The sequence below is a fragment of the Scyliorhinus torazame genome, chromosome 6, assembly GCF_047496885.1.
Source record: "Scyliorhinus torazame isolate Kashiwa2021f chromosome 6, sScyTor2.1, whole genome shotgun sequence".
Taxonomy (NCBI): Eukaryota; Metazoa; Chordata; class Chondrichthyes; order Carcharhiniformes; family Scyliorhinidae; genus Scyliorhinus; species Scyliorhinus torazame.
In genome coordinates, this window is record NC_092712.1 from 198,433,352 (window position 1) to 198,448,183 (window position 14,832).

The 14,832-nt window shown below is 43.4% G+C and overlaps 1 protein-coding gene across 4 annotated transcripts in view; it reads right to left on the bottom strand.

Annotated features, from left to right (window-relative positions):
* The window catches only part of pex1 (peroxisomal biogenesis factor 1), a 129,340-nt gene that overhangs the window by 21,844 nt on the left and 92,664 nt on the right, over positions 1-14,832 (bottom strand). For 3 of the 4 annotated variants that reach the window (XM_072509280.1, XM_072509278.1, XM_072509281.1), the window contains exons 18-20: positions 14,018-14,160; positions 12,755-12,873; positions 10,859-11,035 (exon numbers count right to left, since the gene is read on the bottom strand). In XM_072509280.1, the coding sequence (XP_072365381.1) occupies positions 10,859-11,035; positions 12,755-12,873; positions 14,018-14,160 (439 nt within the window). The remainder of the gene's footprint in view (positions 1-10,858; positions 11,036-12,754; positions 12,874-14,017; positions 14,161-14,832) is intronic. The other variant, XM_072509279.1, reaches the window with a different exon arrangement.

The following is a 14,832-nucleotide window of genomic DNA, read 5'->3' on the forward strand; positions in this document are numbered from 1 at the left end:
CCTCTGGCAGCACGTTCCAGGCACCCACCACTCTCTGTGTGAAAAATTTGAAAAATAACATCTTCCTTAAACTTTATCCCTCTCCCTTTGAACCTATGCCTCCTTGTAATTGACACTTCCACACTTGGAAAAAGCCTCTGACTATCCACCCGGTCTATGCCTCTCATAATTTTGTAGAGCTCTGTCAGGTCTCCCCTCAGCCTCCGTCTTTCCAGTAAAAACAATTCTAGTTTATTCAACGTCTCTTCATAGCCGACACCCTCTAGACCAGGCAATATCCTGGTAAACCTTCTTTACACTCTCCGCAAAACTTCCACATCCTTCTGATAACGTGGTGACCAGAACTGCACACAATATTCCAAATGCGGCCTAACCAAGCTTTTATATAGTTGGAACATGATTTCCCAACTCCTGTACTCAATGCCCCGGCTGATGAAGGCAAGCCTGCATTTGCCTTAATTACATTGGCCACCGACCTGTGTTGCCACTTTTAGGGAACTGTGGACCTGCACACCCAGATCTCTCTGCGTATTAATATTCCTAAGGGTCCTTCCATTTACAGAATAATTCATACCTAGATTTGATCCTCCAAACTGCATCACCTCGCATTTGTCCGGATTAAACTCCATCTGCCATTCTGTGCCCAAGTCTCCATCTATCTATATCCTGTTGTATCCTCTGACGATCTTCGGCACTATCAGCAACTCCGCCAATCTTCGTGTCAACTCAAACTTAATCAGTTCACCCACATTTTCCTCCAGATCATTTATATATACTACCAAACAGAGGTCCCAGCACTTATCCCTGTGGAACACCACTAGCTATAATCTCCATTCTGAAAAACACCCTTCCACCACTACTCTTTGTCTTCTACAACCTAGCCATTTCATCTAGCCATCCCACCCCGAATCCCATGTGATTTTAGTTTTTGTGCCAATCTGCCATGTGGGAACTTGTCAAATGCCTTACTGAAGTCCATATAAACTACATCCACAGTCCTTCCCTCATCAATTTTCTTTGTCACATCTTCAAAAAACTCAATCAATTTGGTGAGACATGACCGCCCCCATACAAAACCATGCTGCCTGTCACTATCTAGTCCATCTTCCTCAAACCGTGCATATATCCAGTCCCTCAGTATCTTTTTCACAAGCTTCCCCATCCCTGATGTCAGGCTCACCGGCCTATAATTTGTTGGATTATCCCTGCTTACCACCTTAAACAAGGGAACAACATTGGTTCATCCTATATGATAACATTACTGGAGCAAAATAAAAATTGATATTTGAAAAATATCGTACTGGCACAAAAGTGCTAGAGTCATTTTATGCATGTCTGAGGAAAGGAAGCTACAAATGAGGACGATCGTGTAGAAGTTGGGTAAGCTCATTCTTAAAACAGAAATTGACTAGGGCAACGACCATTCAGCAGTTTTACACTTGCAGTCATTTGATTTTCCTTTGACTTCCAAACTTTAACACAAGCCTTTTAACATCAAATCAAATGCAACCCATTTGTATTCTGATACTGCATTCAAAATCTTCTAGAAGACGGAGGTCAAACAATTACGGTGAAAATTCAATACATTCCATATGTAGCTTGGCTCATACTTGTATTGTAACTTATTGTCTGTATGTTTCAATTTCCACTATAGTCGTTGTCCTAATTTGAAGTATCTGAATTGTAATTATTCAAAAATATTTTGTTAAAAATTCCAATCAAGTCAGATATTAAAACCTGCTACTATAGCAGTATATGGTACTACCTTTGATTGATCAATGTCGAGGGCCAGGGAAGTGGTAATGTGATAATGACCAGATAAATCATATTTTGTGATGTTGATTGAGGGGTTAAAAACATAAGAACCATATAGCCCATCGAGTCTGCTCTGCCATTCAATAAGATCCTGGCAGATCTTTCCTCCACTGACACCCACTTCCCACATCTCCTGGTTCCCTAAGAAACCAACAATCTGAACATATTTAAGGCTGAGATGGACAATCACGGAGCATACAAAATCCTCTTGGGTACAGAATGCCAAAGATTTACAACTCACTGAATGAAGAGATTACACCTCGTCTCAGACCGTAGTCATTGTCCACTTATCCTGAAACTTTGCCCCCGAGTTCTAGATTCCTCAGCAAAGGGAAACAACCTCAGTGTCTACCCTGCCAAGCCCCTTCAGAACCTTATTTGCTTCAATGGGATCAGTTCTCATTCTTCTAAACTCCAGAGAATATAGGCCTCTCATCGCAGGAACCTTTCTAGTGAACATTCAATATACTACATCCAGTACAAATATATTCTTCCTTAAATAATCAGTAACAATTAACAACAACACCTCCTCCACAATAGTACTTAATGCCGGGGCCCCGCAAGGCTTAGCCCCCTACTATACTCCCTGTACACACACAACTGCGTGGCAAAATCTGGTTCCAACTCCATCTACAAGTCTGCTGACGATATGACCATAGTGGGCCGGATCTCGAATAACGAGTCTGAATATAGGAGGGAGATAGAGAACCTAGTGCAGTGGTGCAGCGACAACAATCTATCCCTCAATGCCAGAAAAACTAAAGAGCTGGTCAGTGACTTCAGAAAACAAAGTACTGTACACGCCCCTGTCAGCATCAACGGGGCTGTGGTGGAGATGGTTAGCAGTTTCAAATTCCTAGGGGTATACTTTTCCAAAAATCTGTCCTGGACCACCCACGCGATGCTACCACCAAGAAAGCACAACAGCGCCTATATTTCCTCAGGAAACTAAGGAAATTCGGCATGTCCACATTAACTCTTACCAATTTGTACAGATGCACTATAGAAAGCATCCTATCTGGCTGCATCACAACCTGGTATGGCAACTGCTCGGCCCAACACCGCAAGAAACTTCAGAGAGTCGTGAACATAGCCCAGTCCATCACACAAACCTGCCTCTCATCCATTTACTCCATCTACACCTCCCGCTGCCTGGGGAAAGCGGGCAGCATAATCAAAGACCCCTCCCACCCGGCCTACCCACTTCTCCCATCGGGCAGGAGATACTAAAGTCTGAGAACACGCACGAACAGACTCAAAAACAGCTTCTTCCCCACTGTTACCAGTCCTCTTATGGACTGACCTGATTAACACTACACCCCTGTATGCTTCACCCGTTGCCAGTGTTATCTAGTTACATTGTGTTGCCCTATTATGTATTTTCTTTATTTCCTTTTCTTTTCATGTACTTAATGATCTGTTGAGCTGCTCGCAGAAAAATACTTTTCACTGTACCTTGGTACACCTGACAATGAACAAAATCCAATCCAATATATGGTGACTTAAACAGCACATTGTACTCCAATTTTGGCACCAAAGCCCTGTACAATTGTAGCAATACTTGTTTATTCTTGAACTCTGTACTCTAATCACATTGTAATAAAGGCCAACATTCCCTTTGTCTTCCTGGTTGTTTGCTGTGCCTCATTGTTAACTTTGTGTTATGACACCCTGGGCTAGTGCGCTGTCAATTCCAGCTGCCACTTGACCCAGAGTCGCAACACAATTGAAATGAACAAATAATTCTCAGAAAATACCCAAAGTCTTTGGTCTCCAGCTGCCCAATAACTACAGGTTTGTAAATTTAAACACAATTAATAAAATGTGTTTTTTTTAAATAACAATAACTATAATTAAAAATGCAGCAAATACAACTGGATAATTATCGAGTTATCTTTAACTCGCCCCACCCTCTATACACCCACAAGACAGACAAACACAGGGGAAAGAAGGGTGTAAAGGAAAATATACGAAAAGAAAAAGGATAAAATTCTCTTTTCAATGGATATCTTCAGCACGGTAGCATAATTGTTAGCACAATTGCTTCACAGCTCCAGGGTCCCAGGTTTGATTCCCGGCTTGGGTCACTGTCTGTGCGGAGTCTGCACGTTCTCCCCGTGTGTGTGTGGGTTTCCTCCCGGTGCTCCGGTTTCCTCCCAGTCCAAAGCTGTGCAGGTTAGGTGGATTGGCCATGCTCAATTGCACTTAGTGTCCAAAATTGCCCTTAGTGTTGGGTGATGGGGATAGAATGGAGGTGTGGGGTTGGTTAGGGTTCTCTTTCCAAGAGCCGTGCAGACTCGATGGGCCGAATGGCCTCCTTCTGCACTGTAAATTCTATGAAATTCCAGTACGCTTTTCTTCAGTCTAGACCTTCAGTTGGATGTCTTTGCTTTCATTTTGTACTGGCTTTCAGTTTGTAATGATTTCCATTAAAAATTCATCAGGATCTCGAGACTTCTCTGCAGACTCAAACAGCAGGCAGGAAACATTTTGGAGAGAGAGAAAGCAACATACAACCTCTCCTCTCAGCATCTAGGACCCGATTGTCCTTCCTGTGTTCTCTGAAAACCGTCCCACACGGGTAGATCCAATCACTGCTTGTTGCTGGCCAGAATATGGCCTTTGGACAATTCATTGGCCACCAGCCAACCAGTCAAATGGAATCCCTGATTTATCGGCTGCCAGAAAATCCAAATTCTGCTGTTCAAAGGCTAAATCTCCAATATATTTTACAACTTTTGAATTCCTCACTTCCTCTGCTTGACTTAAAGATATATGTCCATTAACGATTCATGAATCAAAACGATGATGACAAAGGAGAAGAAATAGGAAATAAGGGAATCAACAGGTAGACCTTGACACATGCACGAGCATTAGAAGTTTCAAGCCTTTTAAAATATATTCTGTTCTTCCAACAAACAAAGTGAATAAAGTGTCAATTCTCCACTTATGCTCTATCTGCCAACTTCTTGCCCACTCACTTAACCTGTCTATATTTCTTTGCTGCCTCTTGTGACCTCCTCACGGCTTGTATTCCCACCTAGCTTTGCACCCGCAAACTTAGATATATTACTCTGTCTCTTCATCGGAGTCATTAATATAGATTGTAAAAAGTTACGAGTTCCAGCATGGATCCATGTAGTATCCACTAGTTACAGCCTGCCAACTTGAAAATGCCCCATTTATTCCTACTCTTTGTTTCCTGCCATTAACCAATCCTATATTCACTAATGTAGCACTGCCAACTCCATGAACCCTTGTTTAATATTAACATTTTGGGTAGCACCATACCAGATGCCTTTCAAAATAGAAATATGCAACAGCTACTGCTTCCCCTTTATCAACTCTACTAGTTACATCCTCAACTAGCTCTAATAAACTTGCCAAAAGAGATTTTTTTCACACAGCCATGCTGACTTTGATCATACTTGGCCTAAGTGCATTGTTTTGTTTTTTTTAAAACACATTTTATTACAAAATTGTATCAAAGCAAGTTACAGTCAGTAAACACCCCAGGAAACATACTTCCCAACAATCAACTATACAGTTTGTATAGGTTCTCCTCCTTTATCAGCCCCCCCCCCCCCCCCCACCTGCGAAAAACAGCTCCTCAAACACGGTCACAAACATCCCCCACCTTTTCTCAAACTCCCCCGCTGAGCCCCTTAACTCATACTTTATCTTCTCTAACCGCAGGAAGTCATACAGGTCACCCAACCATGCTGCTACCCCCGGTGGCGATGCCGACCGCCACTCCAGCAAAATTTGTCGCCGTGCAATAGGAGAGGTGAAGGCCACGACATCGGCCTTCCTCCTCTCCATGAACTACGGCATCTCTGAAACCCCAAATAATGCCACCAAAGGGTCCGTCCGGGTTCACCTCCTCCTCCACTATTCTGGCTAAGATCGCGAACACTCCCGTTTCGCAACCCCAAAACATGTGCTCGTGATTCACTGGCCCCCGCTCACACCTCTCACACTCATCTGCTACCCCCTGAAAGAACCCATTCATTCTCGCCCGAGTCATATGCACCCTGTGCACCACCTTAAACTGTATCAGGCTCATCCTTGCACGCAGTGCCTCATTCCATGCTCCCCAATTGATCTCCATTCCCAACTCCGCTTCCCATTTCTCCTTGATCTTCACCACCCGCTCACGTCCCTGCTCCCCCAGCCACATATATATTCCCAATCCCCCCCCCCACTTCCACATCCGGAAGCAGCAGTCGCTCCAGCAGAGTGTATCCCGGAAACCTCGGGAACCCCTTCCAGACCTTTTGTGCAAAGTCTCTAACCTGAAGATACCTGAACTCACTACCCCTCGGCAGCTCTACCCTCTCCCTGAGCTCCACCAGACTGGTGAACCCTTCATCCAAATACAAATCCCTCACCTTGACCAGCCCCACTTCCCTCCTCCTCCTGTATACACGATCCATCCCCCCCGACTCAAACCCATGATTCTCGCACAGCGACGTTAGCATCGACATACCTTCCACCCTAAAATGCTTCCTCAGCTGATTCCATATCTTCACCGTGGACTGCACAGCTACTCGGAGCCATTAGCAATGCTGCCGTCACCATAGCCCTCAAACTAGACCCCTTACAAGATTCCTCCTCCATCCTAACCCACCCCACTCTACCCCTTCTCCTTCCCACCACCGCCGCACCTTGTCCACATTCGCCGCCCAATAATAATGAAGCAAGTTCGGCAACGCCAAGCCCCCCTGCAGCAGGGAAGTGCATTGTTAATATTCCCTTAGTATGAGATTTCAGCACTTTCCTGATGACAGATGTCAGGCTAGCTGGTCTGTTTTCCTGCTCTCTCCTTTCTTAAACACTGGTGTTGTATTTGCTAACTTTCAATCTGCTGGGACCATTCCAGAAACTCAGAATTTAAAAAAATCATTGCCAGTGCATTCAATATTTCTGCAGCTTTCTCTTTTCAAACTCCAAGATGTATGTAATCAGGTCCCAGGGATCAGACTTTAGTCTCTGAAGTTTTTCTAGTACTTTAATTCTGCTGTTATTAATTACCTTTTTCTTTTCATTTCCCCCCTCAATAAATTTAGAGTATCCAATTAATTTTTTCCAATTAAGGGGCAATTTAGCGTGGCCAATCTACCTACCCTGCACATCTTTGGGCTGTGGGGCGAAACTCACGCAAACACAGGGAGAATGTGAAAATTCCACATGGACAGTAACCCAGAGCTGGGATCGTACCTGGGACCTCGGCGCCATGAGGCAGCAGTGCTAACCACTGCACCACTGTGCTGCCCGTTATTAATTACCTTACTTGCATCACTCTTTAGCTTCTAGTTTACCTTCTCTTTCTGGTATGAAACTTGAGACTTCTACTACGAAGTCAGACACAAAATATGTTCAATTATCTTTGCCTTTTCCTCAATCCCCATGATAAGTTCTCCTGCTTCTAAGCTTCTAAGGGACCAACATTTACATTAGCTCCTCTCTTCCTTATACATGTGTCAGTTTTTATATTCCCTGGTTAGCTTACTCTCTCTATTTTTCCCCTTTTCTCTTTTCATCAACGTTGTGGTGGCCCTTTGCAGATCTCTTCGACACTCCCAATGCTCAGATGTATTGCTATTCTTGGCAACATTATAAGCTAACTATCCTTAACCTCCTTAAGTAAGCTACAGATGGATACCTCTTGCTGAGTTTTTGTTTTTCACTGGAATATATTTTTTTAATCGAACATTCTGAAACATTTCTTTGAAGCTCTCCCTGAAGAAAGGCAGCACTGACTTTAATGAATGGCAGGAACTTGCTAATTGCTAAAAATGGCGACAGCCTGTCCATTGGATTCAGGTCCAATGCCTTCATGATGACAGAACGATGGCAATGAAGGAAAGGAAGCAAATCCTTCATTCTGGATCCCAACCCCTTGCCCCCCATGTGTCCAAAGATCTGAAAGTTGTTCAGCTCCCCATGGCAGAAATATGCAACCCTGAATAGATGTTGTCATCAAGCCTAGGGACAGTTGATGGTGACACAATAGTCAAATGATTAAGATCATGGCACATGGAGTCAGGGAATAAGTAGAAGAATTGGACAAATTGCTGGTTGCAAGGAAGTAGGGAGAGGAGGAAAAGAGACAGAGTGGGAAGTGGGGTCTACAAGGATCAGAGCTGGGACCCCTGTTCTGCATATTAACACTTTGGAATCAAAAATACAAATTCTAAAATGTGCAGACACCACCAAATTGTGATAGTTAATACTAAAGAGAGCTGTAACAAATTAAAGAGGCCATTGATAACCTTTGAGTGAATGTAAAATTACCACATGAATTTCAACAGACGAGTATGAAATGTTACATTTTGGTACAAACATTAGATGGTCAAATACTGCTTGGAAAACAAAAATCTAAATGGGTTAGATGAACAAATGGGATCTTGGACTAAAATACATTAATCATTAAAGATAGCGACATATAGTCATTTAAAAAGCCAACCAAGCACTAGGGTTGATTTTTAAGAGAACAGAATTAAAAACTGGAGAAGTTAAGTTAAATCTCTATAGGACCGTAGGTAGACCATATTTACAGCACTGTGCACAGTTCTGGGGCTTGATTCTCCAAACATGGTGCTATGTCCCCACTCCAGTGAAAAAGTTTCACTCTTGAATTTCCTTCAAACAGTCAAGAGCGATTCTCCTATCTGCAGGGGGCTAGCAGGGCCCCGGGGAGCTGCTCGCAGATCTGGCTGAGGAAACGGCCCCCGCATGTCCGGTCGGGAGTCCGCACATGCGCATGGCGGCGGCCTGCATGCGTGTCTGCCGTGCGGCATGGCAGATTCGGACTGCGGAGCGCATCCAAAATGTAGCCCCCCCCAACCCGAGATGGCGTGCGCCCACGGTTCCGAGCTGCCCGTTCGCTGCACCAGCCACCCATAAGGCCCACCCCTCTTCCCGCTGCTCGATCCCCCCGCTCCCCACTAGAGCGGTCGCGGACTGAGTCCGCAGCCGCCACCCGATGTTCCCGACAGGCAATACGTGGTTAGAACCACGCCGTCGGGAACTCGGACAGTTTTGCCCAGAGAATCTCTGGGGCGGCATCTGTCAAAGGCCCCCCAGCCGCGTAATCCACATGCGAGCGATTCTCCGGGGACCGGAGAATCACGGGAGCGGCGCCGGCCACGATCCCCGCATAAGAATGGATTCTCTGCCCCCGCATCAAACGCGATTTCGGTGCGGGGCTGAGGAGAATCCAGTCCATGATTTACAAAGAAACCTATCAGGAAAGGATGAACAAACCAAGTTTCTTTTTACTTGAAAATAGAAGGTTGAGAAATGACCTTATAAGAGAGGTCCTTAAAATTATGAAAGATTTACTAGAGTAGACATACATAAAGCATTTCCACTGTGGCAAAGATCAAAACTAGAGGCCATCAATATATGATCATCATCAATTAATCAATCTTGATTAATAAGGGGATTAGGGGTTATGGGGAGAAGGCAGGAGAATGAGGATGAGAAAAATATCAGCCATGATTGAATGGCGGAGCAGACTCGATGGACCGAGTTGCCTAATTCTGCTCCTATGTCTTACGGTCTTAAGGTCTAATTAGGGAATTCAGAAGAAATTACTTTACCCAGAGAATCATCAGAATGTGGAATTTGCTACCAATGGAACTAGCGGAGGCAAATAGGGGAAGTTAGGTAAGCCAATCAGGGAGGAGGGTAAAAAGGTTATGCTGATGAGTTGCTTCGAAGGGAGCACAAATAAGAGGATGGATTGGTTTGATCAGACCACCAGTGCTGAATATTCTATATAATTCCATGTACAACTTCTAAATTATGGTTCTTTGAAGACTAGATGTTAGACAAGCATTTGACATCACAGAGGTAGTGAAGGTTTTATCATATAAATAAGCAAAATGATGACATGCCTGTGCTCTTCAAAGAGAAATATATTGAAGATGCAAGTCTTTTTGTTGCTTTGATTGTATTACTAATGAAATACAAGCTATAAACTTAGTCAATTCACAAACATGGGATTATCAACCAGGTAGACAAAATAAAAAGTATACATGTGCAAGACAGTGGTTATGTTGCTTGGATCCTGCTGGGTGAAGCTACGTTCTCCTGTTTAGGTTGTGTAGAGCTGGCTCTGAGCAGTTAAAAAAAAAAATTAAATGTGCGAACAAGAGAATGTCTCCTCCTAAATCTCTTAGCGGAGGGGAGGTACTTTTAAAAAGTATCCAGGAGGTCCAAACAACTCCCAACTATTTTCCAAATTAGATTGGATATTGCATCAAATTTACAATCCATTCATAGTTAAATAGAAGCAGTTTGTGCTGGCTATAAAAGCAGACCCACTCTACCTTCTGTTAGGGTGAATTTGAATCCCGATACCACATTTGCACTGCAAATTTATCTGTCTGCAGTAAAGTGCATTTTTTTTCTTTATTTGTTCACAGGATGTGGGCGTCGCTGGCTGAGCCAACATTTATTGAAATGAAAATGAAATGAAAATCGCTTATTGTCACAAGTAGGCTTCAATGAAGTTACTGTGAAAAGCCCCTAGTCGCCACATTCCGGCGCCTGTTCGGGGAGGCTGTTACGGGAATTGAACCGTGCTGCTGGCTTGCCTTGGTCTGCTTTCAAAGCCAGCGATTTAGCCCTGTGCTAAACAGCCCCATCCCTGAGGGCATTTAAAAGTCAACCACATTGCTGTGGGTCTGGGGTCACATGTGGCCAGACCAGGTAAGGATGACAGGTTTCCTTCCCTAAAAGTACATTAGTGAACCACATGGGGTTTTACAACAATTGACAATGGTTTCATGGTCATCATTAGACTTTTAATTCTACATTTTAAAAATTTAATTCAGATTTCACCATCTGCTCTAGTGGGATTCGAACCCAGGTCTCCAGAGCATCGCCCTGGGTCTCTGGATTATTAGTCCAGTGACAATACCACTATGCCACTGCCTCCCCCTCACACCATTGCTAAGCTTGCAATATAAATTCAGCCACAGAAAAAAAGTAATATCTTGGAATTGGCTGTTTTTGTACTTGATGCACATACCCGGAATACACTGGATGACAGAGTGTTGTGAACTGCATCCAGCTGAGCATTGCAGAGTAAAGCCTTCAGGTCAGCTCCGGTAAAGTATTCAGTCATGGTTGCTATTTGTTGGAAGTCAACATCATCTGCTAAGTGTAAAGACTGGCTCAAAGCTTTCAAAATCTCAAAGCGTGCAACCTGAAGTGAGAGAGGAAGAATGTGACATTTATCTTTGTTTTCAGTGTGAACAAAGTCAAAAATTCAGCTGTAAGTGCACAATGCATTAGAATGCACAGATGAAACAGGAACTATGAGCATTAAGCTGATTACAAGGCAAATTTGTCAAAACTTGGATTATGTACATTTTGCATTCGTATTTTGAATAGAAGTATTCTCCTTATGACAAGTCCAGGTCACAAATGGCGAAGTGCTATAGCAACATCCTGATGTTTTTGACACCATGTGTACTGCATAAATAAAATATAGCTCACTCTTGGTTTATTTTTAATATTTGGAATAGTATGAATCAGCAAAGGTAGAATGAAAAATACATGTGAAGGATAACATGAAAACAAATGAAGTTTTTCCCCCTTTATTTGTTACAACACTCTACTATATCCCTATGAGAGAGAGTTAATTATATTTATTAGATTTTTATCTGTGCCATGTGCATTATACTCGGAGGGAAAGAAGGAGCAGAAACTCAGCAGGGTCTCTCTGGGCTGGGGATATCTCCAAAGTAACTGATCTGGCAACGATAGCTCAGATGAAGAACATTTATGTGGCAGTTTTGATGCACCAGAACATGCACCAGGCGGGTCTGGACCCAGGGCACTGTTGATTGAAAGCCAGCTTAGTTTATTTATGGAACCTAGGAGATGTAGATTCTTCAATGAGGGACCAGAATTCTTCTCAAACAGCTACAGCTCCAAATAAATCTACTAGTCAAACAGCAGTTCCAGGATATTGCGCAGGATAATTTGGTTAAACAACTGGAGCACTCTTGTACATTGTTGGTGGGCTCGAAGCCTTGGCTCTGCTAAACTGTGCCTATTTCACTTGACTTATGCAAGCCAGTTCTATTTTTACATGAATAAGTCTTAGAACACAGGTTAAAGTCCAACAGGAAAGGATGTCCCGAGGCGTGGTACATTGGCGAGACCATGCAGACGCTGCGATAACGGATGAACGGGCATCGCGCGACAATCGCCAGGCAGGAATGTTCCCTTCCGGTCGGGGAACACTTCAGCAGTCAAGGGCATTCAGCCTCTGATCTTCGGGTAAGCATTCTCCAAGGCGGCCTTCAGGACACGTGACAACGCAGAATCGCTGAGCAGAAACTGATAGCCAAGTTCCACACACGAGTACGGCCTCAACCGGGACCTTGGTTCATGTCTCATTACATTCACCCCCCACCATTTTGCGAAATCCTGCCAATTGTCCTGGCTTGAGACAAATCACACCTCTTTAACCTGTGATCATCCCTCGCTCCTGTTGCACCGTCTGGACCTGTAAAGGCCCAATTACCTGCACCGACTCACAGTCAAAGTATCATCTTGCATCATTGAATTTGTCTATTTATGTGTTTGTGGAACCCACCTCTTCATTCACCTGATGAAGTAATTGCGCTCTGAAAGCTAGTGATTCGAAACAAACCTGTTGGACTTTAACCTAGTGCTGTAAGACTTCTTACTGTGCCCACCCCAGTCCAACGCTTCATATTAGGCAAACAGAACCACGACAGATAGATGTAGAGCTCTCAGGAACGTGACTTAACATGGTAAACTGATCAAATATCTGAAATACTAGAAAGTTTTATTTTCTAAATAAGTTAATAAATACTTAAATTCAAAATATCTCATGTATAACAATATTTCTTTCACTGACTACACTCTAAAAATTGTACAATTTCAATACCTGATCTGGAGGAGGGCAGTACACAGATTTATCTAGACGACCTGGCCTCAGTAGAGCAGGATCAATCAAATCGGGGCGACTTGTGGCAGCCAACACATAAACCCCTGTAGACAACATTGCTGGATAATTATTAGATCATTTCTATTTGGCTTGATCATAGAAGAAAACTCTTGGAGGTAAGCAATGTGAAATTGTAGTTTTTTTTTTTTAAATGCCTCTCTAATTCTCATTTTAAATAGTATCCCAATTTAAGAGTTCATAATATCGTTCACCACCATTTGCTCTATAAAATAATGGAGAAGGTGGTCTTCAACAAGATCTATCACTGACAACTCACTGAAAATAATCCATTTTTTAGCATTGGTTTTTGGGATTGATTTCAATTCAAAATAAATGTATGCTTTATTTTTAGACAAACAGCAAATCCACCAACCTATAAGGAGAAGCTCTCAAAAATGCAAATAAAGTTAAAAATACTTGCAATTATATAGTGTCTTTTGCAATCTCAGGGCATCCTAAAACACTTTAAGGCTCATTAAGTGCTTCTGAAATAATGCAAGAAACATGGTAGCCAATTTGCACACACAGTAAAGTAGCAGTGTGATAATAACCAGATAATCTGTTTTTAGTAATGTACATTGAGGGATAAATATTGACCAGGACTCGTTCTTCTTCATGCAGAGTTTCCATAAGATACATCGCCATCACTGCAGTTTCAGTATTGCAAGAGAGTGGCCTAGATTTCTTGTTCAAGTCGGTGCTGTGGGCCTTGAACCCACAACCTGACTTTGAGACAATGCAGTGGACTGGCGCCCCGGTGGCGCAGTGGTTAGCCTGGCTGCCTCACGGTGCTGTGGTCTCAGGTTCGATCCTGGCCCCGGGTCACTGTCCGTGTGTAGTTTGCACAGTCTCCGTGTGTCTGCGTGGGTCTCGCCCCCAAAACCCAAAGATGTGCAGGGTAGGTGGACTGGCCACACTAAATTGGCCTTTAATTGGAAAAAAAAATAATTGGGTATTCTAAATTTATTTTAAAAAAGACGGGACCACAGTGGAACAATTTATTTCAATCACCTTTTCACCATTCCTCAGCCTCTGAAAAAGTACCTCCTAAACCCTATTATTAAGTCTCTTGCATCTAATCCTATCTATGCCCCTTATTGCATGGAGGTCTCTTAACCACTGGATAGTCTGTTTCTATCTACTGAGTCCCAGCCCATCATAAGTTTGAACATCTTTATTAAATCACCTCATAATTTTAAATACCTTGTAAACCTTCTACTCCATCCAGTTGTGTGAGCAGTTGATTAACAACTCTGTCAGTTACACCAGTGTTGTCATGACCACGGCGAGGTGCAATGGAATCAAACTCATCAAAGAAAAGAATGCAAGGTTTAGCTGCCTGCGCCCTGGAGATCAAAATTCATTATGCAGAAAGAATTGTGGTATTCTTTAGAATTCATATTTTCTAAAATCATCTTTTAAATAATTGACAAATTGAATCTATTTGTGACAATTTAGCATTTACAGAAGTGTGGTAAGTACAGTGTTGGCACATGGGGTTTTCATCTAACACGACCAAACACACCTGAAAGGTGATATGCTCGGTAAAACTCCGTTGGGCACTACAGCAAAGATATGCCTATCTTTCCAGTAACATGGCATTTCTAAACATGGGGCGTGATCCAACGGCCACGCAGCACCGGAAAAGCAGCTCGCGCAGCGCAGCATGGCCGTTGAAAGCTGGGACAACCCGCTCCCTGGACCTACCTGGCTCACATTGTCTCGTGAGATTCAATGCAATCTCACGTGACGTTGCGATGTGAATCCCACCCACAATGGGCAGGATCACTTTTTAGCAAATCTGAATATTAGAACGGGACAGTAAGCTTCACTCTAATGTGCATATTCCAGAGGTACCCGAGGCTTTGGGATTCATCCCCTATGCTTCTGAGACCTCAGGCGAGCGCCATTCAGCACTGGTCCCTACAAACAGGGACCAGACGAAACGGCACTTGTGGGGGTCTCCAAGGGGATTGGAGGCATCCAGCTGCATTCCTTTTTCGCAGGGTTGTGCACCA